The sequence below is a fragment of the Falco naumanni genome, chromosome 11 (assembly GCF_017639655.2).
Source record: "Falco naumanni isolate bFalNau1 chromosome 11, bFalNau1.pat, whole genome shotgun sequence".
In the NCBI taxonomy this organism is placed as follows: domain Eukaryota; kingdom Metazoa; phylum Chordata; class Aves; order Falconiformes; family Falconidae; genus Falco; species Falco naumanni.
This window is the reverse complement of record NC_054064.1, coordinates 28,380,611-28,407,876: the sequence shown is the minus strand read 5'-3', so window position 1 is coordinate 28,407,876 and position 27,266 is coordinate 28,380,611. Positions and strand designations below refer to the sequence as shown.

The 27,266-nt window shown below is 39.6% G+C and overlaps 3 protein-coding genes across 5 annotated transcripts in view; 2 read left to right on the top strand and 1 right to left on the bottom strand.

Annotated features, from left to right (window-relative positions):
• TUT4 (terminal uridylyl transferase 4) overlaps positions 1–2,765 on the top strand; it is a 49,885-nt gene extending 47,120 nt beyond the window's left edge. For 2 of the 3 annotated variants that reach the window (XM_040611258.1, XM_040611259.1), the window contains exons 29-30: positions 1,008–1,181; positions 2,220–2,765. In XM_040611258.1, the coding sequence (XP_040467192.1) occupies positions 1,008–1,181; positions 2,220–2,311 (266 nt within the window). In that variant the 3' untranslated portion in view covers positions 2,312–2,765. The remainder of the gene's footprint in view (positions 1–1,007; positions 1,182–2,219) is intronic. The other variant, XM_040611260.1, reaches the window with a different exon arrangement.
• Positions 2,766–3,076: 311 nt separating this feature from the next.
• PRPF38A (pre-mRNA processing factor 38A) lies at positions 3,077–7,345 on the bottom strand. The gene is made up of 10 exons (XM_040611262.1): positions 7,162–7,345; positions 6,913–7,072; positions 6,250–6,371; positions 5,648–5,733; positions 5,369–5,479; positions 4,681–4,793; positions 4,226–4,252; positions 4,049–4,146; positions 3,653–3,701; positions 3,077–3,414 (listed from the first exon to the last, which is right to left on the bottom strand). The coding sequence occupies exons 1-10, from the start codon at positions 7,289–7,291 to the stop codon at positions 3,372–3,374; spliced, it is 939 nt and encodes a 312-aa protein (XP_040467196.1). The 5' UTR covers positions 7,292–7,345; the 3' UTR covers positions 3,077–3,371.
• Positions 7,346–7,457: 112 nt separating this feature from the next.
• On the top strand, positions 7,458–26,883 carry ORC1 (origin recognition complex subunit 1). Its single transcript, XM_040611261.1, has 17 exons — positions 7,458–7,601; positions 8,249–8,353; positions 8,752–8,879; positions 10,259–10,428; positions 10,872–11,241; positions 11,899–12,190; positions 13,960–14,064; positions 14,421–14,616; positions 15,689–15,795; positions 16,630–16,731; positions 17,234–17,405; positions 19,627–19,734; positions 20,530–20,679; positions 21,941–22,060; positions 23,587–23,753; positions 24,787–24,874; positions 26,279–26,883. Exons 2-17 carry the CDS (start codon positions 8,265–8,267, stop codon positions 26,471–26,473), a joined length of 2,559 nt encoding a protein of 852 aa, XP_040467195.1. The 5' UTR covers positions 7,458–7,601; positions 8,249–8,264; the 3' UTR covers positions 26,474–26,883.
• The last annotated feature ends 383 nt before the right edge of the window (positions 26,884–27,266 follow it).

The following is a 27,266-nucleotide window of genomic DNA, read 5'->3' as shown; positions in this document are numbered from 1 at the left end:
ACAGTTTGAGAACAACAAGCTTGTGGAAACGGGCTCACATAGCCTTGACTTGGAAGGAGCGACTTTCTTCTCAGCATTTGATCAGAAATGGGATCGTTAGAAGTTTTAGACTTTTTTTCATGCATACTGTAGAGCCATGCCTCATGTTTTATTCTAGAAAAATTACGGTTCTTTTTAAATGTCTAGCTTTTATTTAATGAAAGTCTCTCTGCAGGGTTTTTTTTTTTAATGATGAGCCTGAAGGGGAACTGATATACTGAGGATAGTTACTTATTTATTTATTTTTAAATGTACGTTGATCAAGTTTTTAAACTAGCAGGCATTTCTGTGTCTTATAAAATTGGGAGCTACAAACAAAAAGAGGATTTGTAATACAGCATTTGGCATCAACTGTTGTGTCTCCTGCCTCCTTGGATGCTTGATTTCTCATCCTTAATGCTGCAGTAGTCCTGGATTTGTAAATGGAATAGTTTACAATTTGTGTATTTGAGTTCAAGTTTTTATTTTCCTCTCTAAAAATAAATTTTAATTTGGTCCAGTGATCTAGATAGCAAGTTTCTTAAGCATACAAGTATTAGTGGAATTCCGGTGTACATCTGAGAATTATTTCTTGCAGTAGGGTAATTGCTTTGATGTCACAGCTGTGTCAGTGATAGTGAATATCTGTGTGGGATCAGAGATTAGTAACATTGTTCAGACCTTGTATTTTTCATCATGAGAATGACATAGGAATAGTGAAATTGTAGGTCTTGATTTTAATAACTGATTCATCCTCTGTCTTCCACCCCAAAAAATTCTATTATAGTGAATAATGAAGAATGTAGGTGGTATTTTTTATGTATGTTAAAAAGAAAAAAAAAAAGAAAAAAAAAAAAAAAGAGTAGCACATCAGACTTAATTGCATTACGTCCCCTGCAAACTGTTATTTAAGATGTAAATTGTATTTGTGACTTGCTGTTTAATTATTTCAACTTGCAATGTGCTTTTCCCTTTCAATTGAAAAATAGATCAGGGTTTCCAAGGACAGTTTGGTAAAATGAACCCTTCTTCTGTCCCTTGGGACCATGGGACCCCTACCCATTTTCCTCTCCTCCGAGGAGCGTGGCCTTACAATATGCCTCAGAACTACATGCAGCAGGGAAATGCCAGCTATCCACCGAACAAACCTTTCTACCCTCAAGGTACTAGAACTAGTATATGAATCAACAGCTCATGCAACATGTCTCTTTACTGTCTCAAAGGCTTTAAAAGCCAAGGAAGTATGTTTCACTTGCTAGGCTCCCTGGAACCATAATGAATCCAAGAGTCAAATCAACGCTTCGGCTTCCTGTATGGATGGATTAAAATCTTTGGGGGCGGGAAGGGGTTAAATAAAATTCTGAAATCTGAGCCAATTTGCAGTCTGTTGCACTTCTAGCCTCTCTCCTTCACTGCTGCTGTCTCACTGTAAAGCCACCTCTGCTTCAATAGAGGTTAAGATGATTTGCCCATGAGCATGTTAAGAATATAAAGACATTTTTGTCCCAATTAATTTTATTTAGCTTTTGTACCTTGCCTTGTGGGATGACTTAGATAAAATCTTGGAAGACCATAGAGTAATTCAGGTTGGAGGGGTCCTCCAGAGGTGACCTAGTCCAGCCCGTCCACAGTCAAAGCAGCACCAGCTTCCAAAGTTAGATCAGGTTCAGTTACTCAGGGTACTTTGAACGACTGACTTTTATCACAGCCCTTTCTGATGCTAGTGAACAGTAAAGGTGTTTCAGCGTCTGGCAGGACTGGAAAAGGTGGGTAGGAAAAAGGCCTTTGGCTCCACTAAGAGAGAAGCTATGCCCAAATTTTACTTGGAGGCTTTGCAATTACCACGTTGCTGGGTCACGCAGTATAAAATGAGATACCGGCCAAATCCTTTTTTTCCCCACATCTAATCTGTTGGCTGGAGCAAGGTTTCCAAGTGAGACCCATATTTTAAAATCCTGAAACTATTTTTGTTGAATAACTAAAGTAATGCAACAAAATGACATACTGATGATTCTGAGGGAATTTGGGAGATAGGATTAAAGTAATGCTGTATTGTCCCATTAAATGGGTTAGTCATAGAGATAGCATTTGTCAGTCTAGTAAATGGCTTTATTTCTAAGTAAGATTAATACATTGAATATAGCCAAGCACTGTTAAATATATTTAATTTGCTGAAGTAATTGTAATCCATTTTCTTTTAGCTGGTCCACTGATGCAGAGTAACCAGCGGTTCTCGCTTCTGTCTCAAGGACACCCACACTTGAATCTGAATTACATTCAACAGAAAAAGTGAAATTTCATGGGATGGGGGGTGGGTGGGTGGGGGGAGGGGAGGAAAAAATTCAGGTTCTGATTTAAAATCTTAATGCAACATGTTTAGATACAAGATTATTTAAGACTGTTTTTAAACTGTATCATTTGTACATAGATATAACTATAGTTTTTACTAGTATCACAGAACTGAGTGATACAAATTTCATCTATTTTATTACCCTATTTTTAAGGGGAATTGTGTTTTGTTTTATCTTGATAAACTGTAAAGAGAGAGAATTTTTAAAATTAAGTTCTTTATTTTCTATTAGCTGTATTCATACTTTGGTTGCTTCAGACTTTATATATATTGTTCTAAAAAAATAAAATTAGAAGGGGATTTCATGTGTTTAAAATTTGTCACTTCTATTCTTTACAGAACTATGTAGTGCCAAAAAAAAACTTTTTAAAAGAAAAATAAAACTGCAAAAAAAGGATGTAAGACTTTTTCCTCTTCCCTATTTGTATGTGTGCTTACATTTGACTGTTATTAGGAAACCAGAATAATAGAAATTGTTTTAGTTTAGCTGTCTTAAAGAAGAGCCAAAAGATTAGCAGCTTTAACAGGTCATACACACTCAGTATACCTGGTCTGCCCCATGCTGGTGTCATGCATGTGCTGTTCACAGCCAGTGTATCTTTCTTGTAAAATACTTAATTTGAGGGAAGAGTACACCTGCTTTTCTGTTCATGAAGTCGCAAAATAATATGAAAATACTCTATAAAAAATACAAAAGAAACAGCAAGGAGCTTTTAAAGATCAACCCCCCTTTTTTTTTTTATTGCGTTTCACTAGTTTTTACAGGCCTTGAGAAAAAATTTAAAAACAATCCTCAAATTCTGTCATGAGGATGAGTAACTACTATCCTTACCTTTCTTTTTAATTAAAAAACCACAATAAGTCAAACAACAATTGTACAGGAGAAGGATTAAAGAAATGGGCTGCTAAAGCAGCCAGTACATATTCATCTGTCCCATAAAGCAAACAGGACAGTGTTAGACTGCAGTTCAAGGTCCTTAAACTGTGTGGTCGATTTAGTTTGTTATTCATTCCCTCGCCGACTCTTCTTGTGACTTTTCTTAGATCTGAAACAGAAAGTAAGAGGAGCCGTACAACAGTACTAGGAATTGTTTTGAAAGACCAAGGTGATTCACAGAAGTACCGTGGTGTTTTCTATGGTCAACTGCGGACAGCGTAAGTTGATTACAACTGTACGAAATACTTCATATCCAACATTGTAAGACCTTTGATCCCCAAGATTAAATGGCAAGTAAGAGCTCCCACAGCAGTACTGATACTCTTAAATATTCTTAAGAAATTTACCTTTCAGGTGATTTGGAATGACTTCTATGTCTGTGACTACGATGATGCCCTACGAGACAAAAACCATAAGTTACTTCCATAGACCCTGGAATTCTTTTTTGTTTTGCTAATGCAATCTGCTTCTAGTAACCAAGTGTCCTAGATAATAATGCCAGAACAACGCTAGTTTTAATTAGGCACTCTAATTAACCTCCTGGCAAATACCTGAAAAACATACTAAAGACAATTTTGCATGTATTAAAGGAGTTCTCCAGCTGTGCTTAGTATCGCTATCAGTTTTATGAGCCAGATTAAGCACCTATGCTGCCTTCTTGATACTGTGACACAGATTTTTGTTGGAGTGGATGTTCTGCTGATAAAAACTTGCCAGAGTTAATCTGTAAGTTACAAAAATACCTGGAGATTTAGATCTTGATCTGTGGCGCCTCTCCCTGGATCTGCTCCGGTGTCGTCTTGGGCTTTTGCTGCGATGCCTCTCCCGGCGTGGAGATGGACTGAGAGGAAGGAAGCTTTTAAGACAGCCATACTAAAGATACACGCGTTCTAAGATTAAATGATAGAATAAAAGACTACCTTCTTCTCTTTGGAGAGCGGCTTCGCCTGTAGTTGGAGGAGAAAAGAAGAAGTCTTAAAAATCATGAGCAGAACCAGCTGTTTAATTTCCCATATTCTCCAGCATCAGCACTTCTCTCACACTCCCCCATGCCTTCAGTTAGCATGCACTTGGCCTGCTGCACAAGAGGCAGTACATGCTTCTGGACTGGCTACTAGAGTGAGCAAATAAGGTTAGTGAGGAGTGTTTCCTGACTAATTATCAGTAAAAACTAGCTCAAGCACTACTGAAGGACTAGAGAAACAGGCAGATGCGTTGACTGTGGCTGTGCATCACAACTCCTTACTTTAGAAAGCAGCTAAAGGAATTGGAAGACGTAAAAGATTCTGGCTAAATAGTCATCTTCACTTCTACGCTCGCTGCAGCCATCTGCAGTATGACAGGTAAAAACACTTCTCAAGGAGAGCTATGTCACCTTCTTGGAGACCTGCTTCGGCTCCGCCTGTATCGCACAACTGGAGATCTGCGAGGTTTATCGAGGTCTCTGTAGCCTCTTCTGCGGTGGTCAGGAGATGGTGCTCGTTCCAGCTGGAAACAAGGGTGGAGGGAGAAGGTTCTGTAAGTCTTGTTTCATCAAGGTTTTTATCTATCAGAACAGATTTCTGAACAATTAATATAAATGACAAGAGTCATGCAGTCAAGGTTCCCCATCCTCAAGTATTTCATACTCAGAAGTCAGCGGTACTGCCAAAGCTTGCCAACTGGAGATTACTATGGCCACCTCTCCATACTGTTGATTCTTAGGAAGTACAGCAGAATTTACTCTGATGGTTAGCTTAACATTCATCATCACCTTCAGTTCTCTCCGTTACATATGTATGTAAAACCATTTATCTGAAATACGCTTAACACTGAACAGATCCAGATTTGTGAATTTCAGGAGGCAGAAAAACCTAACAAACACAAAACACTACAGAACTGCTTCAGAATCTAGCAAGTTCTCACAAGCAGCTTATATGAAAATATGTTAAGCGGAGACTTGTAAGAGTTGCAAGCAGCCTCCTGGTGGCTCCCCTCAAGTATTTCTCAAAGGCCATAAAGCATTCTGTGGTGGTGGTTCAGCACCAGCTTTAACTAATCCCTTTCCAAAACAGTTCACCAACCTTTTCATCTTCCTCTTCCTCTTCCTCACTAGATTCTACATCATCCATGTCTTCTTCCAAAGCACTAACACGAGGCTCGAGTTGCTCAGCTTCTTCCAAAACATATCGTTTCTAGGAGAAATTAAGACTCTATCTGATGCAACCCAAGTAAGAACACCTACAGAGACATCTTGTGTGCCCGAAGGGCCTGTATCATAGCTTTATGCAACAAGCCAGTAGCTGATAAAACTACTGCAGCTGATGCAGTTAAGAATTCCATAACCATCTGCTTTCTCAAACCTGTAATCGAGGCAGAATGATATCGCATACACGTTCCTCATGTAGTAGTTCATCAATGAATTCATCCACGTGCATCAGTTCAAATTCTGGGGAGGGGAAATACCATTTAAAAGACAAAGAAGATTAACACTAGTGGCTAGAGTAAAGATAAAACACTACAAACAATTTACATCAAGTGGACTGTAGAAACAACAGTTCCAAAATAATTCTCAAAGATGAGGAAAATCATTAGGTCTGTCTTGCAAAAAGGAAATTACTGCACAGCTAGGATTAGCAGATTCACAGTGCTTAAACCAGCACTCAAGTGGTGTTTCTTTGGTATTTATGGAACTGCATTTCAGTGCCCAACACAAAACACAAGCACCTGGGGTAAGTAAAATAAGCAAGGCAGTTCGCATTTGTACCACTTGGCCAGACCAGCAACAGACTATCCAAAAGATGAATAAGTAAAAGCAAGGTTTCAAGAAGATGGTTATGCCACAATTTTTTAAGCTTTATTGCTAAATGAGTACTTACGTTTATCTAGCGGGATGGTTTTTTTTTTTTAATAAAAGCTCACCTATGTGGTAATAAGAAACCACAACAAGAAAAAGAGTGCTTACCCCCATTTCTGTTTTGACTTTTTATTTTTCGATAGTCATTGTACAGTGGTTCAAGATACTTGTAGCAGTCAATGGCAGTGCCCGTCAATCTCATGTACAATGCACCAAGCATTCGGACGTACCTGAAAATAAACCTTGTCATGTATCTGAGGTTTTTGTGTACTTAGCAACTGAGATAAAAGAAGAGCTTTTCCCATAAGCTTCTGAGGAAAATCAGTGCATTGAAACAAATAAAATACCCAACTGTTTAGCTTTTCTCCTTCATGTACTCTATGTGTATATGTATATATACACACACGTAAAAAAATAATTATTATATAGTCAAGTATACATACATAATCTACAGACTGGGTGCATTATCACTCACAAACATGAAAGAAAGACTGAAAGAAAATTAGATTAATATTGCTCCCTTAATGCGCCTCATTCTAAATACTTCAGGCTAAGGTATATTGTTGCAGACAGCGCATGCCACGAAGGCAAGCCACTGCAGCCCAAGTGCCAAGGGGAGTAGGCTTGAAAGGGAAAGATGTGCTTTCTAGCAAGAAGAGTTTATCAGAGCCTACTGGAAGCTAAAACCTGCACTGAAGTCTCCCTGGCTGTTTTGGACAGTTTCGTTAAGTACGACAACGAAACAAAGGAAAAATCAAGCTACTAACTTACTTGAAGTCCTCGTTTTTTATGAACTCCACGATGATGTCCTTTTCGGGCTGAATCTGCAGCATCTTCAGCGTCAAGCACAGGAAGGGCGTGGGCTTGATGTTCCCGCCATAGACGCCCCCCACGTACTTCAGCTCCATGGCCTTGTCCACTACCAGCTCGGCTGGGAGAGGGACGGGCCGTCAGCGCGGCTCCCCGCCGGGCCGGGGCCCGGGCCCGCTCCCGCTCCCGCCCCAGCCCGCCCCGCCATACCCGTCAGGCCGAAGCACTCCTCCTTCCAGTACTTGGACTCGTAGATGCGGGTGCGGATGATCTTCTCCACCAGGTACTGCGGGTTGGTGCCGTGGATGCTGTGCGCGTCCTTCACCGTCCGGTTCGCCATGGCCGCCGCTACACAGCTCCGCGGCAGGCCGCCCCGCGCCCCGTCTGTGAGGCGCCGCTTCCGCTTCCGGGCCGCGCGCCGCCGGCCGCCATCTTATCTCCGGGCCATAACGCCCCTCCCGCCTGCGGCTTCGGGCCGCCAGACGCAAACATGGCGCCGTTCCCGCGCGGCGTCCCCCCGCCTCTTCCGCGCTGTGCGCACGCGGGGCGGTGGGCGGGGCTCCGGCCGGGCTTTGGCGCGAGATTCTATCCCGGTGCTGGCGGGAGCTCACGCCGCCGCTGCCGCGCGCGAGGTTGGCTGAGGCCCCGCGGTGAGTGAGTTCCGCGGCCCGTGGGGGGGGGGCCCGTGGCTCTGGGAGCGGGTGGCGGGGCGCCCCGGGGTCCCTCTGCCTGGCCCGGCCGCGCTGCTGGCCCCTTCCGACGCCATGGCCCCCCCCAGGGCGGCGGGCAGCCGGCTCCCTGAGGAGAGCCCTGCCCCGGTGGGCTGGCGCGGGGCGGTGAGGGGGGAGGGGCGCTGGGTGTGTGTGGCATTTTCTTGAGCCCTGCGGCTGGTTTCCAGAGGGGTAATTACTTGGGAGGGAAAGAAACCAAAGTAACTAAAGACCTGAGCATAATCGGGACGTTTCTGACTCGAATCCGCCTGGTCGCTGCGATGGTGTACGAAAACCAGCACGAGGGTCTTAAAGCGGCCGGCGGTGTGCCCCGGCCATCGCGGCGGGTCCCTCGGGTGTGTTAGCCGAGGAATTGCAGTGCATCCACCAATCCACAACTAAACATCTTCCCTTTTCCTGCCCCCTCGGGGGAGAGGCGCCTGCAGGCTTTGAGGAAGGCAGGCTTCCTTGAATAGGCCTATGCACACTGAAAGAATAGATGGCATGTCTCTGTAATGGGCCATCTTGAGCCTTTTCCGGCTTCTATTTTTAAATAATAAAAAAACCAACTTGTTTATTTCTTTTAGCTTTTCCTTGGGAATCATGAACACCCGGCAGCAAAGCAAAATTATCCACTCCTGGTGTGGAAGACCCATGTGCTTAGACAGGAAACTCAGGACTTCCCAGTACAAGTAAATAAAATTTATTTCTAACTTGCCCAGAGAAACTTCAACAATGAAGGTTTCTTTACCTTTCTGATATCGTTCAGGTTAGCGTGGCAATCGGTGAGGATATGAGTGAGGTTTTGAGCATTATGTCATGACACTGTATAAGAAAAATGTTGTCACAAAGCTCTTAAATTATAGATTGTATAATGTATAAGCAAAAGCATTTAACCAAATCTGTGAATAAGAACTGTTTAATTGAAATATATATAAAAGCGTTTAATCGGGGAAACTAAATTGTCATATTTGCAACAGGGGGCATAACTAGCTACAAAACTGACAGGCCGTCAGCTTTAGTGATATGTGAACTAATGAAGAATATGAAATCCTGATTTTTAATCCGCAATGTGTGTATCGCTTTCTAGGGGAATCCTTATTACATCAGAAAGCAGTGGAACGGAAACCTGTGTACAGCTTGGTGACTTCGTTTTAGTAGAAGGAGAGAATGCAGATCAACCTTTTGTGGCACAAATCCTGAATTTATACGAAGATGGTAAAAGAAATAAATATTTACTTCCTATCTAAGAAATCATGAAACGTTCTAAAGTTATCTCTTTCGTGGGGATGTAGGTAGCATTAACCCTATATCACTGGCCTGATCTATTAGTGAAATTAAGCTTTGGTAATCACTGCATCGGTATTCACATGTTCCCCAAATATTTGGGGCTGATCACTGATTTCAACTAAATTTGATAGATAAATGGAGAACTTAAAAACATTGAATTCTTACAATCTTTTTGCTTAGTGTCTAATTTAAAATAAATGGTCTGTGAGGAAGACAGTGTGAGCTCATGCTTTATTTAGTGTTTGGAGAGGCTAAATGGAGCAAGAGTACTGCAGCCCTGGAGCTTGCATCTTATTAGATACCAGGTAATTTAGTGATAAGCCTCGAGGCTGAGTAAATGAGGCTGGTTACTTCTGTCCCTTGTAGAACTACTTGTTTATAGATAAATATGAAAAGATAAATTATGGAAGGCGAGCGATACAAAGACTGTGTCTGAGTCTGCATTGGAGCTACTCATTTAGCTATGTCTGATTTCTTTGTACAGCTTTTGATTTTTGTTTTGGACCATTGTAATAATATTTTGAGAGTTTGAAATAATGTAATAATGTTTGAGAGTTTACTTTTTTTTTTGCGTATTTATGTAGCACTCCAGCTTATTTATTTATTAATGCACACTTATTGTACCATAACATTCAGCTCTTTTTTTCGTACTGGAATGAAACCCATGAAACTTCCTTGAAAACAAGATTTTCCTTTTGTTATATATCTTTAACAATTTGTCAAAGATATGTGGCTTTGTTTTCAAAGATGGACACCTTAAAACGTAGAGGGTAACTTAATATTAAATGGTTAAATATAAATGTTCCAACTGTTTCTTTTAACTCTTTCCATACGTAATCTGTAGTGTTTATTGAGACTTTCTCCTAGTTATTTCAACAGCAGGATTCTCTAGTTTGTTAGGCAGTAAGTAAATGTTTCTTGCTTGCTTCTGAAATAACATTGACATTGCAAATAACGTTCTGAAATTTCTTAGTTCTCCTTTTGTCACCGTTTTTGGTTAGCGGGGTTCGCTTAGATCACGTCTATTCAAATAAGGAATGTCTTTATTTGTGATGGTGAAATGGTGGTCTCCAGGCGTTTTGTGATTGAGACCTTGTGTAGGTGTTATCTCATTCCTTAAGTCTCAACTCAAACGATTTAGCTTAGAAAATGGGAATTGTAATCTCTTATCAGATGTTTTCTCATCTGTGTTCAGGGAGGATTTCTATTCTTGATGGCGTTTCAGCTAAAGTCATTGAGGTCTCGTAACAGCTATTTGCGATCCAGTAAAATTCTTAATGTTCAGTGACTCTCTTTTGTGGTTACAGGTTCTCAGAATAAACATGCAGTTGTGCAGTGGTTCTCTCATATTACAGAGATACCTCAGAATAAACGGAGGCTGCTTAAAAGAAAGGTGTCTCCCCAAGAGGTTTTTTTTGATAAAGTTCCTGGCTATGACACTGATATACCTGTGGAGACCATTATTAAAAGGACGACGGTACGTACTGCAAACCCTCTACAAACAGAGCGAACAAAGAAACAGAAACAATTTGAAAAGCATAATAGAATAGCAGCTACTTTATTCCCTCGCAAACCAAATGAATGATGAGTATTCGTTAATGCATTTATCATAGGGTAGGATAGTTGAAAACTTGATATTCTGTCTGTCTTTCATCCCAAAATGATGTTGTTTTTTGACAACCGGCTGATCTGGAGGTTTGCATGGAAAGTAGTAGAGTGAATGGGAGTCCTGTAGTGCAATAAACTTACACTGGTGTAAATGTAGGTTGAATGTGTTGCCCTTTATAATGAAGGATTGCAGAAGTTCCAATAATAAGATAGATGTGAATAGAAAATAGCTGAATGCTAAGAAAATAGTTGAATGCTAAATTAACAGTAAATGTTAAGATATGTGTGTTTTGGTATTTTCTGTTTTTACAGGTAATACCGCTACTTCTGGGAGAGGAACTACCTATTACATTAAACAAGAAACAAACTTTCTGTGTAAAACAGTCTTGGGATGGAAAATGCTTTAAGACTTTGTCCTCTGACACATTCCTTAAGTTGAAAGAAGCTAGCAAGAAAGGAGGTAACAGCCCAAACTCTTCAAGCTCATTTACTCCTTCAGGCATCGTTTCCCTCCTGAAAAAAGAGACAGAGAGCATTGTTCAGAGTGCCACAAAAAATGATGAGTTGGAAATACAATCAAAACATGGCGATTCCAAGTCCTCCGTCAGGAAGAAGAGATGTTCACAAGGAGTGGCTAATAGCACCAGAACTCTAACAGCAAGGAAGAAGTTACAGTTAAACGGTATGTATACGGTAATCTGTCCATTCAGTAGTTTTGAATGTAGTATGTTTTGTACCTTTTTGTTTTGGGTAGTTCAAACAATGGTATTCATTCAATATTCAACATGAGTATTTTCAACTACTTTATTCAGGCTTTGGGGTTAGCCCAAGCCTTTTGGGTTCATTAGTTTTTTTATGTCTGTTATTTCAAGCAACTGTACGGCTTATATCCAGTTGCTGTTGCAAATGTTTTATTTGTAACTGCTAAGTCTAAATTAAAGTGCTTGTTGGCTGAAATGCTACCAGTCAGCCTAACTTGATGTCAGAATGTCTCACTTTCTTTAATCTTCTGACTAACGGTGTGCTAGAATGTTTACATTGGGCTGATTGAATAAGCACATTTGATCCTACATAACATGTCATATTTTCAAACTGAAGCCTAAGTGTAAGTGGTGGAGGCAGGTTAGAAAAACTTAAAAAACGGATTGTATTCTGCTTGGTCATCTTTCTAGAGGAAGTGCATGCCTTCTGGTGATTCAGTTCCTTGTTCCTGGAGTGTAATGCCATCTCCTTTCATTTAAATGACAGCCACTGAACCAGTAGTTTCATGTCTTCTGAACATTAACCAAACCAGCTATATTAAAGCCTGACAAAAATTCATTTTGCTCTTGATTCCTAGATCCCACACAATCTCTTAACAGCAGGCTCATGGGATGTGAAATTTTGAAACTTCTGGATGACGACTGTGGTGCTATAGCACCGTTAGAACCATCAGCTGCTAAAAGAAAAGTGAGAATCACTGGCGGTTTAGGCTCACCACCAAAAATGCCTCGCACCGATGATAAGTCAGAGTCCGGTTTTGCTACTGAAGAGCAGTGGTTTAGTGATACAATACAATTATCATCCTATGCTAAGGTCAAATACTCCAGTGGGAAAGCCGGGGATCTTCCTGTGAAAAATGATACTATAGCGTAAGTGATAGCTTTTCTATAATTATTTTTCTATGGGATCTCTATTTGTATGTAGCTCTCTTTACAGCACACTTATGAAAGACTTCCGGAGAGAAATGCAGGTCAAATCTCGGTGTGTACAATGTTTTGCCTGTTGAGGTCACTGAGAGGAGAGGGGATGGTCTAAATAGTCACGAGTGCACTGTGGTGGGGCTCTAGAAAGCATCTTACTTGGAGGTGAACACATGATTGGGGAGATTGTAGGAGGAGTTGACTTCAAAGATGGATGCAAACAACAGTTCATGGTTACAAGAACAGAGAGAAGGTGTTAGAAAAGGGAATGGTAGGATAATATGAAAGGAAATTGAAACAATGTTAATTATTATGGTTTGTACTCAGCAACATAGATAAAAATCTGTTTCCCTGGAGTACCTATGTCATACAGGCTGAAGTATCCCCTACTTGTGACTGTTGAGATAACTGTAGAGAGGGGTGTGATTGGCCTTGTGAGAGTTGTCATGATAATTGTATATATACTTCCGTGCTAGTTTTTATGTAGAAAAGAAATCAAAAAGCATAATTATTCAGGTATATATTCACACAGTCCTTAAAAATTCCATTAAGTTGGGGCAGGAGAAGAATGGATCAGACTTTCTTGTATAAAGTGTTGCAAGGAGCCAAAACACAGTCATTTTCCTCCTTTCAAAAAGTAAAGATATGGATGCAATACTTGGCATCTGCACTCAGTTTTTGTCATGTATAGCATAAAAACATTTTACTTTTCATCAATAAAATAATGGCATTTCAGTGGTATTTCTAGAGCTAAAGACTTTTCTGAGAACGATCAACAAATTTTTAAAATGTTTGTAATTTATCTCTTTGTGTTCTTTGAACTAGTAGAAAAGCTGTATTAACAGTAAAAATTTCGGTGGTACGGATGAAGTGCTCAAGAAGACAACAAAGGAATCTTGAAACACAAATAGAAAAATCTATACCAAAGGGCAGATCAGAGATGCCCAAAGAAAATCCTATTTGTCTCCTCTTTCTCTTAAAAACCCAACCAGCCCACCCATCCCCTAAATAACAAACAGACACCCCACCACCCCCACCCAAACAAACCCACAACTGTTCTGAGCCCTTGTCCCTTCAGTTTGGCAGTGTTACATTTGCAAAATAATCTGGCTGCTAATTCAACTGTATCACCATCTATTCAGCGCTCTTCGCTGATGTATGTGTGTCTAACTGGGGAAGTGAGGGAAAGCTGTTAACATGTAGCAGCTGTTAGTCAGTATGAAACAAATTGCTGGTTTTGATTGAGGGTGCACAACGAATTGGTATGATGTTGATAGGGCCCAAGTCAGAGATATCTGTTTTGAACTAATGCTAGTGCAGTCACTATTGTCACAGCATCACAGAGCAGCTAGTAATTCTGACTTGCATGGACTCTGCGTCTCTCTTTAGACTTATCAGCTTAGCTGGTTCACAAAGCTTTATAGAAACATGCTTTACTATAAAAATCTTTACAGTACAGACCGTGAATGAACTATAGTAAATATTTTGTGGGTGTTTTGTTGTTTTTTGTTTTTTTTTTTTACCTTGGCAAAGATATATTGGAGAGAGGAAATTGTGCTGCCAGTATCCATGCCGTAGCCAATCTGTAAATAACTAAGCAAGAATTCTTGCTGGATTGACAGCCGTAACAATTGAGCCTGAAGTTTGAAAGGCCTCTCCATCCTTGTAAGTGTGATGCAAAGAGGAAATACAAATAGCTTTGTGTTCTTTCTTTACAGTTTCACTGAATATTTGGCACAGAATTGTCAGAACCTTCTACTGATCCCTCGTTCTCGTAGAATATGTGCACAGAAAACATATGCTCGTATTTCAGAGCAAATCAGGTAAACTTTTGTATCCATGATACTTGATTCAGATTTCTATTGGTAGCTTGAAGCCTCGAGAGTTTGTCCAGCTTAATATTAAAATGCAAATGGTTCTAGAAGTACAACTTAATTACAGTGTAAATAAAAACTGTCTTGTGTTCAGAAACATTAAGTTGACTCATGGTGTTCATCAGCAAACTGACTTCCTTTAACCCAGTCTGTTAAATAACCATGGAAAATTAACAGCTCAAGTGGACAACAATATTGGCTTGCTGATTATGATAACTACAGAAAAAGCTGAAATGTACAAATGATTCTTTGTAGTGTGTAGCGTATGTATTTTTTAAAACTCATGTAATTTCTATTTCTCGTAGCGTATTAAATAAACTAGAGACAAAGGATTTTCTGTCTGTCTCAGATGGCTCTGACTCTTCAAGTAGTGAGGAAGAGGAGAATGATGTGCTCTGTACACTAGAAAAGGAAACCAAATTAAGCAGAACATGCAGCACCCCAAAATCTTCAAGGAAGTCTTCAGTTCACACTCCTGCTAAGACTCTGGAAAAAACTAAGGTTCTATATAAAATTGCTGTTCTTATTATTTCTGAGCCACTTATTTGAATGCTTGATGCCTGTGTACCACAGTTAAATATCTGAATCCCTTAGCTTTTAATGAAACATCTGGATTTGTATGATCTTTGGTATGAGTAGGTTATGCAAACGTATAGAACACTTTGTGTTTTGTGAATGCTCTGACAATGTTGATCAGAAAACTCTGGCCTAAACAGGGAAAATATTGAATTGGGCTGGAGTGGAACAAACTGATGAATCCGTTTATGGCCATCATTTTTACTTTTATTGTAAGCTGTGCACTGAGACATTTAAGTTCTATTTCTCTAGTCTTCATAGAGTGCAGTCTATATATATAGCAGAAAGCCATAAGACCAACTTTGCTCTTGGCAGTAGAGCTGTCCTGATTCTTGAAAGCTTACTAATGTGCAGATGGTTACCAGTGCAAAAGGGCTGCTCTGTGGTGTTCATGGATGCACCAAAGTGTGTCCAGCAGTTTCTCATAATGTTGTGGCCGCTGATGGAGATGAGATACCGGACTATGTGAATCTTAGACCTGACTCATTAAGACAGTGTTCAGCACCATAGCCAGGTACATACTGTCAGTGGCTGATTTTTACTCTATACTTATGAAACGTCTAACACAGAAAACCTAGTGTAACTTGTAAGCACAGCAAAGAAGAAGAATAAAGTTATTGTGTGGCTTTTTTGTTTGGACAATGAAATTCAGGTGGTCAATTTCTAGTTGCTTGCAGTTTCTTAAGAACTGGATCAATTTAACACAGCATTTCAGAAAAGCATTAACAATTTAGAAATACTTCAGACAGTTAAAAGATGTAACTGTCTTTGTTACTACCGCCTTTCCAGTTTCTTTTTTCCCTGAGGAAGAAAAGGCCATGAGGCTTATTTGGTAAATTCCTTTGTAAAGACTGTTTCTTTGTTCATCTGGTACTCTGGCATCCCTGGATAGTCTTTGTGCCTAAGTAATGTTTGAGAAACTTGTATGAATGATCAGTCTCCAACAGAAATAGCTGTATGTAGAAAATCTGTTTGAAGCTGTAACTTTTCATTGCAGCCTTTACCAGGAACACCCAAGACACCCCAGAATGCAACTCCTGAAATTCCCAGGCGCAGCTGTGAAGCACAGAAACCAGTTACTATACTAGAAAAAGCCAGATTAAGGTAACGTCTGCTTAGGGGAAAAAATAATCTTTTTTTTGAGTCAGGTATGCATAGATAGCAGTAGGCTATGCTGAAATAGGGAAACGTCATCTTTACAGTTTTGAATAAATTTGGTAAAAATGCCGATTGTTTTGATTTGATTGTACGATACTAGATTTACAAATACTAGTGGTATTTACAATACTACTCTTACAATTTCAAATTGCTATAATTAGTCCATGCTAAGTTCTTCAGAATTAGGTATCTGTCTCTATTCTGAGCAACATTAGAAAAACAAAGATCCTCTTGTATTAGCTTTAGAGTGTAAAGGCACAATAATTGTCTCATCTGGGGGTGTGAAAAAGCTTTACAGGTATGGTAGATGTTCACAGTGGAAGAAAAAAGGCATTCAGGACTGACTGTATCTTTCAAACTGAGTTTTAGGTTTTTCAGTTTCCTATAAGTGGTCTCCCCTCTTTTACCCGACCTCTATGTTGACTTACACGTTTTTTGTGAATTAAAACATCTAGGTCTTTACTGCTGCATATTCATGCCGTTTGTTTATAAAGATGACTGTTCAGCCACCTTAAAACTTGAAAGCGCATATAGAGAAACTAGGCTATTTCTTTTGGGATACCTGACGTTGGTGTTCAGACTGTATGTAAGAGTAATTTGTATTAAAAGTAAGTATGTAAGAGAAATTTGAAAAACTACAGACAACTGTGAAAGGTGGAGCATCTGGCTATTTGTTTTCCTCAGTAGGCCCTTCAGGTAGAACTGCGAAAATGCAAACCTTGTATCTCCTATTTAATTTTTTTCTTTTTTTCTTTTTTCTTTTTTTTTTTTCATCAAAAGGTTGCATGTTTCTGCTATACCAGAATCTCTGCCTTGTCGTGAGGAAGAATTCCAGGATATCTATAACTTTGTGGAAAGTAAACTTATTGATGGTACAGGAGGGTGAGTTTGTTGATGAGACTGAGATCATGTCTATCTATGGCATAACAGCACTCAGACGATGCTACACTTATTTAAAAAGTTATCATTGTTTGGCTGAATCACAGTTCCTAGTTGAATTTTCCTGGTATTTTTCTTCCTTAGGAAGGGTTGTGCATAGAAATAATGTGGCCTCCTTTGTTGTACAGATTCAAATTAAAGACCAAAATATAACTAGTCAATATTAGATGCCTGGGAAACCTTTGTTTTTTTTAAAAAAAGAAGTGGTAAGTTACATTTATAAAGTATTTTAAGTTGTTAATTCCTTCAGGAATAATAAAAATCCTCATGATTTTCCAATGTTATGTGTCCCAGTTTGCAAATGAAGACTGAAATATAGGGAATTGCCTGGAGTGACAGGGTAGTAGTATTCAGGGTTGGTCTCAGAGCACAGGAATTCCAGCTCATTAATCCTAGGAGGATTATATTTTGCTCAGGCTGCTAAAAAGGCGTTCTCCTTTTGTAGGTGCATGTACATATCTGGAGTGCCTGGAACAGGTAAAACTGCAACTGTTCATGAAGTAATTCACTGTCTTCAGCAAGCTGCAGAAAATGATGACATACCATCATTCCAGTTTGCAGAGATCAATGGCATGAAGCTGACTGACCCTCACCAAGCTTATGTGCAGATACTACAGGTAAGTAAAGCCTCTTCAGTGGCTCTCTGGTTTGAAAGAAGAGATCTTATGCTTTACCATTCAGATCCTCAATGTGCTACAGTATTCAAGGCACTCAACATATCAATACTTCCAAGTAGTCCCTCTGAGAGACTGTATGCTTTTATCTTAGAGCAGGTTTAAAAAATAATTAACTTTTAAGGCCATGGCCAACTTCTTGGAACTATTTTGCTTTCAGCTGCATAAGGGCAGTGGGTGGGGAGTAGCCTGATTTATTGCGTCCACTCAGGTTGAAAAAAAATCTAAACCAGATTCTTCTTGTATTTCCCCTTTTATAATTTTTCCTGCACATGTATGCTTAAAAAGTTGCTGAGATGACAACTCTGGAAGTCAGTGTGGCAGTAGAATAATTACTAATCAATTGTACAATCAATTACAATACAATCAATTGGTCTGTCATAATAGCAATCCAGCTAAAGAGGGACCATCTCTGTCAACAATACTGTATTTCAGATTTTCATGACAAACTAGTCTGAGCTTGCTGACTATGCTTGCTTTTGTACAGGTGTGAATTAACCTTCTGAGGCCTGGATTAAGATCAGCCATTAGGTGTTAGACAGTAATCGCTCAAGAGCTTTGTCAGTTTAGGCTAACTTTAAGCCAGTGACCTGGAAATGAAATGATTTTCTGAAGCATCTATTCCAGTTTCTTATAACCTTCCACTCCGTCTATTTGACATCTTCTATCTGAGCAGGAAGTGGCGTACGTTGTTCTGATACCCCTGTCCTCATAGCTGGGAGCTAAGTTTACATATTTGCACCCTTTCCTCAAACCAGCATAGACAGTGTCTTGCTGAGGGATTTGTTGTAGCCAGGTGACTGTTTCTTTAGCATAGTGAAAGGTTTCATGACAATTACCTTATTTCATGCTAATGTTAATGTATTTTAATACTCTTTTTTTCCTATCCTGTTCAGCATAAAATTTTAAAATTAAAGAAAAATAGGCCTTTGGCAGTAAAATTTGTTGCCCTTCCCCCCACAGACCCTGAGCTCTTTAAGCTAGCCCAATTAAATATCCTTCAGGGGAGCAAGTAGTCAAATGAATGATTTATTTCTCCGATTGCTTCTGCCCCAGCTGTTATCCAAGTACCCTAGCTAGGCTGCTGCTACTTTTCTGATTGCCCCATCTCTTGCTGCGGGTTAGTCTGAAACTCCAGTTTGCTGATATTTCTTTGCATGACAAGCAAATTATGGAGTGTTCACTACTGGAGTTACTTCACTCTCATAGGAAAGTTCTATAGAGAAGGAACAGGTACAGGAATGGCTGGACAGGTGAAGGAGATAAGATTAACTGGGGTTGCAGTAGTGTGACAATTCCACTGCAACATGCTGAACTCTGGTATATTGGATTCCCAGTTACAGAGCTGTGAAATCAGGATCCTCTGGGATCCAACTGCTTTGTATGACTGATTCACACTGTCCTGACTGAATTGGAAACATGAAGCAAGTATAGATTATACATTGTTGTCATGCTCTGGCTTGTTTAATAATTATTGAATTCTCAGGTTAGTTTTCAGGGTATTCTGGAAAGCAAATACAATTTTCAAATACAATGTTATTTTGCTTTACAGCTTGACTCTGAACTATGTTGAACAATAGATTTAAAATATATAGTGTACTTTTGAAATACCATGCCTTAATTGCTGTGTATCTTTGGACCTGCAAAGGAAGAGGTAATGTACAGTCAGCTGTCAGCTCATCTGTTTTCCCACATAGGTTATTGTAGAAGTAGTTCTTGTAGAAGATGGGTTTTTAGCTTAGGGTTGAATAAATTATTTAGTTCCAGATCCTGCTGATGATTAATATTTTAGTAGGAGTCCCAAGATTACTGAAGTCAGGCTATTCTTGTCAACTGACTTAGGTTTTCAATAGGTGTTTTGCATTCAGAGGAGACACCCTTGAGGTACTTGGGTTTAGAGTCCTGAGACTGGGTTCAGGATTTCTTGACAGACAAATTGCAGGAAATTGTGTTGGCCTTCCTTTTTAGCGATGTGCCTTTGACTTCTGTTCTCCTTTATGGACAGGTTCTAGTAGATCTGAATGCATTATGAGCTACTTTTTCATTTTGTTACTCCATCCACCCCACACCATTCAGATGTTTGGTGTTGATTGGTAGAGAAAAGTTAAGAGTTAAACTTCCTATTGGTGTGATTAACCGGCAACATTGTTTAATCTTTGTCCAGTTACTGACAGGTCAGAAGGTGACAGCAACCCATGCTGCAGTACTATTGGAAAAACTGTTCTGTACACCCGGACCAAAGAAGAAGACCACAGTGCTGATAGTGGATGAGGTGAGACAAAGAATTCTTCCTTTTCTTTCCTGGAAGTGTTGTAAGAAATGAGCTTTTTGAGGATGGAAAAAGACAAATTGTCCATGCTTAGACTATATATATATATATATACATATAGATCCATATATATGTGATATAAAAGAGAAATAGTCTTTGGAGAGAAGACAAACTAATAGCTCTTCTTAGCCTTATTAGAAAACTGAATCTAAATGGGTAAGTGTCCTGTTGCCGTATTGTTCTCTGCCTTGGATTTCGCATTGGTTTTACGTTTTGTTTTGGTCCAAGTCATGGAATGAATTGTTCTGTCAAGTCCTAAATACCATATAATTCAACTGGATTTTGTCTGGAAGCTGCTGCTTTTCCAGTGAGAAAACACAGTGAAAATAAGTCGTGTCCAGTTTTGAAATTCCTTGAATGCGTTATGTTCAGTAATAAACCAATGCATGCTTGTTTTTTTGCTATAAGCTACTTGAAGTTTTCACGTGGAGGGTCTTTGAATGTTGTTAGATATAGTATTGAGTAGTGTTTAAAAACTCCAGCTGTTTAATCACTCTACTGTGATTAATACTTTCAAAGCATCTAGTAGGACCGTGCTTCTCCAAAAGAGATTAGAGCCCTAATTCAGAAAATGCAGTCCTATTAGTAAATGGATAAAGGAAACACAACAGAGACAGTTTGTGCAGAATCACGTAAGAAGTCTTCTGTGGCAGAGCTAGTAGCTCTCTCAAACCCCCATCAGGTTTTGTAAATACAAGGCTGTTCTTTTTCAGTCTAATTCTCTTTCTGTCTCTGCAGCTTGATCTTCTGTGGACCCGGAAGCAGAATGTGATGTACAATTTATTTGACTGGCCAACTCGGAAGCACTCAAAGTTAATCATCTTGGCCATTGCTAACACCATGGACTTGCCGGAGAGAATAATGATGAACAGAGTATCTAGCAGGCTGGTATGTCCTAACAGTTTTGTTGCTATGCTATAACATGATAATAGATTAAATACTGTAAGCAATCAGAAGTAATCCAGGGGAAAAGTAGGAGTCATTACATCAGAGGCTGAACGATGCTTTTATAATTTCCTCTCCAGAGGGCTGATAACGAACGCGTAAATCTTAGCAAAGTAAGTTGTGGAGCCAGCTTGCTAATCAGATTTTATGCTGTGTAAGTACACTATGTTCTTGTAAGAATGAATTAAGAATGCAGATGTCTTTTTAAACATAGTTTAATCATATTAAGAGTAATCAAATGCCATGCTTCATGGTTAAGCTGCTTACTCTAGAGTTCAGAAGAATTCTCTTCTGGTTTCCTTTCCTCTTTCCCCTTTCATTCCAGACACCTAGTTACTTCTCTCTATTTGCCATCATCAGCTGGTAGATTTTCCTTGTTGGATACCATTGGACAGAAAGTTGGGTGCACTCTACACCTCTGCATCTCTGTTGAATACATTTTCCTAACTCATCTCTTCATCACTGCTCTAAAAGTGATTTGCAAAAAGTGTTCTGTGCCTCTCTCCATCCCTCTGACTCAAAAATAGTTCCACAGCATGTGAATTGCTTTCCCCCGCCTGCTAAAGCTGCAGATCAGCTGAGTCTGTATAGTCATGAGAGAAAAGAATTTTGCATAAGAAATGCAAAACTCGGGCCTCCTGTGGAATATGAAAGGCTGTGCACCATCTACAATGTAGATCGTTCTTCTCATCTTAAAGCAGTTTCTGTTAGCTTGAAGCAGAAGAGGATTTGTAATTCTTGGCTAATTGCTAATGTGAAGTCAGTAGTATGATTCTTATCCATGTATACAGATTTGCTGAAGGACAGGTGATTATTTTGTCATAACTTCTGCTGTTACTGTATTAAAATCAGAAAAAAAATGTTGTAACCAGAAGATTTTCATATCAGGTGGTTCTAAATTTGCTTACAAATTTTGTGAGAGGAATTTGAATTCTAATAGTAGCCACACTTGCTCCTCAGTCCTTTCAGTGGGGAGGTCCAATCAGTGGTCCTCACTTAGTCACAGTTTTGTGGATTTGCGTGTTTATTTCACAAATACAAAGTGGAAGAATAGATTAAAGCATACCACTTGGAGGGGAAGAATGTGAGAGAAGGAATTGCTCCCACCAGAGAAAATTAAACCAACAATACCAGCTATGCTTGAGCAGTTGAGAGTTTTCAAGCACTACAGATGCATTTAACTGTATTGTATTATTTACTATAGGGCCTCACCAGAATGTCCTTTCAGCCTTACACCTACAAACAGTTACAGCAAATTATTTCATCCAGGCTGAACAACTTGAAGGCATTTGAAGAGGATGCAATTCAGCTGGTTTCCAGAAAGGTAAGCACAGTACAGCTGTGTGTCATTTGTGTTGTGCTAGGTGAAGGGGCCGGGGCTGGGGGGGAGGTGTGTGCCACTGTTGGGAAAGCTTTGTAACAGTAGTCAGACTGGGTTCTGTTCTGTATTGGAGACAAGTGGGGCACAAGTAGGAGATCATACACTATGCTCTCTCTAAAGTAAGCAGGGTATTTTTCAGGAAACATTGCTAAAGCAGCGTCTTTGCTTTTTCCACCTACTTCGAGAAGGCAGGAGTATATTCCAGGAGCTGGAGGCACGACAACAAGAGTCGTGATAAGGCATAATGATAAGATGTCTCAGTGTTTGGCACAATGTGAGTCGTTGGATGATCTTGAAAAAAACCCTGGTATGCCAGTGGCAGTGGAAATACCCCTATTTTCTTTCTCAAGATGTTTAAAGCCTTGGTATAACAGACAGTACTTACTCTGATGCCAGTCTTAATACTCACTTGTAGAAAAAAAAATAAATAATGCATTAGGAATCAGTAGCTTCTCAAATTGAGATGTATGCATTGCTTAGTATCTTATGTTAGCAATTCTACATGAAAATAATCTATTTAAATTGTTAGAACATTTGTTAACCACTATATGCTTAAACAACTTCTAAGCATCAGTGTAGGATTAAAGAAAAGAGTACTCCTAAATGTCAGAGGTGTAAAAATAAGCATTTGTTTTGTTATTAAGGAACCACCTTTTTGTAAGAGTAGTAGTGATAATTTTGCAGACTGAATAATCTGCAGTATTTTCCTTCAGAAAATATAGAAAAATAACTTGCAATTAGATTTATCTAAAGAATTTCTCATTCTTGGCTCCAGCTGGGTTCTAATGTTTTCATGTGTTACCAGCACCTACTGGGGAAAACTGGGCCAGTACTGTATCTAGTGAATGCTCACAGCTTTATTAAAATTGTGAACCACAAGTGGGGTTTCAAGAAATACTTGGTTACAGAAATTTCAGACACCTAAAAATGTTTGGGCACTTGTGAATGTAAATTCACAATCCCAGACGTTTCTTTGAGACTTACTAAAAAATATTAGTGTGCTCTTAATGTCAGCATTCTATTGAGTTACGGAAAAACTGAAGAGTTTTTTGCCCCCTTCCCTTCCCCACCCACCCCCCCCGAACCTGAATTGTCATAGGGTATTTTATTTCTGAAAACTTTTGGAGTTGAAATGCTCACATTGGATTTCCTGAATTTGGTGGGTTTTATTTTTTTTAGCCTCCGACTTCTGTGGATCTAGAAAAAAGCTCAGTCTTGAATTTGTGATGACAACATTGGAATGGGAGTATAGGATGGTTGCTTGTGTTGGTTTTGGTCAATAAGATCGCTATTTAAAATCAGGGGTTCTGGTAGCATCGTTCACAGTAGCATTGCTGTCCTGTTTTGTGGTCAGGTTGGTTTTGGGGTTTTCTTTGTCTGTTGGTTCTTGCTGAACTCTTTTAATTTTGGTTTTTTTCCCCTCAACTTACAGGAAATATTGCTACAAACCTGTCAATGTTTACTTTCAGGTTGCAGCACTGTCTGGTGATGCAAGGCGTTGCCTTGATATCTGCAGAAGGGCCACTGAGATATGTGAGTTTGCTAGCCGAAAGAGAACCCAGGAAATAGTCAGGATGGCCCACATTACTGAAGCCATAGATGAAATGTTTTCATCACCATATATAAATGCAATCAGGTAAAAACATTTCTCAGAGGAATTTCTTGGCTTTTGTGTCTTTTCTTTTCCACTGGGCTACTTTTTCAAAAACATTTGATCTGTCCTCACCACTCTTTGGGAATCTCTGATGCATCATGCTTTGTTGAAGCATCATACAAAACAAACCTTGCAGCACAGCTAGAAGAGGAGGGGGCGCTGCTGAAATTTCCTGATTGTCATTTATTTTGCTGTGCAGCAGTTTCCACGTACATATATTTTAATTCCTTCCACTGGAACTAAATCTGGAAGATACACTCAGGAGTCCGCAACTACAAACAGTACTGGTTATTCAGCATACTGGAGCTGGGCTGAAGGAAAAACCCATCGGATACGCGTAGTTTAGGCATTGGGTCCTCAAGAGTCAACTCCTCCCCTCTCCATACGTGCTTGTGTTACACCACTCACCGTCTTTCCTCGCTTATGTGCAGCCACAGGTGTCTGAGCAGAATGCAAGGCTTTCCTGTTTGGTTTCTTTAACATCAATAGATTGTTAGGACTTCCAAAAGGTTTCCTGAAGGAATGCCTGTGAGGAATTCTGTTACCCTTCTGTGGTCTGCACAGGCTGTAACTGGTGAAGCGCTTCACTGATTTCTGGTCAAAGGAAAAAGAATCTGTTTCATCAAGGGTTGCGGGGGGAGACTAAGGGGTGCAAGTAATGATACTTTGCTGGATATGTAAGTACTGCTTTTGCCGTGCTACTTGTGCCTGAAAACTTCAATGTTCATTTGTTCATTCATAAATGTAGGTTGACCATAACAACCAGAACGTGTATGATGTATGGAATGAGATGTTGTGTTTGGATGTGTTGACAGAGGGGTGAGGTGAAATGCAGTGTGGTGCCAGAGTTGCAGGTTGTAATATAAGGGCTAGCTGACATAAACTGCCCCTGTAAAAAATAACCTGCATTTAAGTATGTGGTTACCAAGCAATTTCCCTTCCAGACTTCATCCTGATGTTTTGTAACTTCTGAACCTCACCGATTAATTTTTATCTGCTTTGTTTTGATATTCAGGAATGCCTCGTTGCATGAACAAATATTTTTGAAAGCAGTTTTGGCAGAGTTTCGCAGGGCAGGAGTTGAGGAGGCAACAGTTCAAGAGGTATGTTCATGTTTTGGAGCACTTTTTGGTTTTTTCCTCCTTAAAATAGAGGGAGGCATTGTCAAGATTCAGGCAAAAGTGTATGTATTTAAATACTTGGGATTTTTATTCTGAAAATTTGATGGAAGACAATATGATGGCACGGGCATGGCTGTCCAGGCCAGGTGTAAAGTCTTAACTGAATGCAACCACCAGTTTTTCAATGGAACCAAATACTTACAATTGAAAACACTGGCTATTGTATTAATGTTACAAGTGATCTGGATCACAGAGTGGTTAACTTTTTTTTTTGGCATGCATCTGAAAAAATTACATGCCTCCACTAAACATGCTTTGTAACAGGAAAAATGAAAGAGAACCTGAAAATATCAGGCAGCATAGTTCAAGGAGGAAAACTGAAGGCTGATTCCAACTTCTGTAGCGCTGCCTGTTTCCACAGAGGCGGGTGTATCACTAGTAGCTGCATTTTTTTAGTAGACCCATAAAACACTTGGCACCATCAGAGCTGTGAAGAGTGCGCATAGTCCCTTCATGATTCATAGTACGGAAGCTAAATGTTATAAAAACATTTATAATGATGTATTATTTATATATGATAACCTGCTAGGTTCATCTGGTTCTACAGGTTTGTAAACAAGCATTTTAATTGCATAATCCGTTACTGGCTCCTGAGCATCTGTATCAGTTGACTGCAGATACACTGGGCCAGGGGTTCTTGAACTTCAAAGGATATTTTAGGCTGCTTTGTTACACTTTTCCCTTAGGTTTCCTCTTAACACCAAAAGGGTTTTCTTCTGCTTTTTCTAAGTAGAAAAGCAGAAGACCCCAACTGATTCTTGTTACATTCATGATTTGTAACAAGTGCATTCTCCTGTGCTTAAAGGTGTAGCATGCCTTTCTAAGTTGCAATCTTTCATATGTGTAGTTGGTGTGACATGTTTCCTGGGCCTGAAGATCACATCTGAGTGAACTGCTAATCACTCAATAATTAATTGTATGTCAGCCCTAATCAGCTGGGTAAGGTTTAGTCTACATAGTCCAGGGGAGAAGAGGTGTATTAACAAATAAAATGATCTAGTTAAGAAATTGCAGACAAGGTAGGTTGCTCATTGTTTTGCTTTTTGGCTATATAAAAAAGGAAACTATAGCCTTGAATTGTTGCTCCCTTGAGAAACTCCTAACAGTTTGTGCTAAACCAGCAGCGTGTGTGCATTACAGCTGGATAGAGTGGGGCTAGTTTTTCCTCCCTTCCCACAGACTGCGAGAGAAGGAAGCTTGCTTTCTCACCTTGGCATACTCAATTGCAGCCGGAGATAAACATAACCAGAGTCCTTTTCTCTCTCTCTCTCCACCCCCTCTTTGTGTGTTTTTGTTTGTTTTTTTTTTTTAAAAAAAACAACCCAGATCTATCGTCAACACATAGCACTGTGTAGAATGGAAGGCAGGCAAAGCCCCACGCTGTCAGGAGTGATGGCAATTTGTTCAAGGCTTGGAGCCTGCAGGCTGCTGCTGCTGGAGTCGAGTAAAAAGTATCTTCATATGCGGGTGCGACTGAATATCAGCCAGGACGACATCATGTATGCACTCAAGGATGAATAGAGATTTTAATTATTTTTAATATGTATAAATATTTTAAGTGTTGCCAACTTTTTAATTGTCAATGAAATGATAATAGCAGAATGTTGGTTTTTAATACTAAGTTTAAATGTTTGGTGTATAAAGCAGTTGTTATAATAAAGCATTTTATTTCATATACCTAAAATACTTTAAAGCAAACTTATAAAGAGATATTTTTATGAGCTGGTAACTAGTTTCCTTTCAGCTGAGGTGTATGGACTTGAAATGGATTATTTGCATCACTCCTCATGCGAAGGAGCTTTGTGTTTTGTTGGTTTTTTTTTTTTTTTTTGTTAAGACTAGTAGTGTCTTTGTGGCATTTGAGTTTGTGCAGCGTTTCTCCATTGACGTTTGTTGAGTATTAAAGACATAAAGCGATGTGCTTAAATTTACATTACTGATAATGTGAAGGATCTTTCAGTTAAGCAATTAGGAGCTGACTATTTGAGCTGGAGAGACTGCTACCAGGGAAGTAAAAATACCAGAAGAAATTTATCATTCAAATAACCAACTTTTGCCGCTTTTTTGCCGCTTTTTTGCCGCTTTTTTGCCGCTTTTTTGCCGCTTTTTTGCCGCTTTTTTGCCGCTTTTTTGCCGCTTTTTTGCCGCTTTTTTGCCGCTTTTTTGCCGCTTTTTTGCCGCTTTTTTGCCGCTTTTTTGCCGCTTTTTTGCCTGAAAGAATCGCTCTGGGGTAGCGCAGCCCTGCCGCAGTCAGACTGCTCGCCAAAGGGGCGTTAGTCATTTGGCCACGGGCCGTTCGAAAATGCTGTTTTTT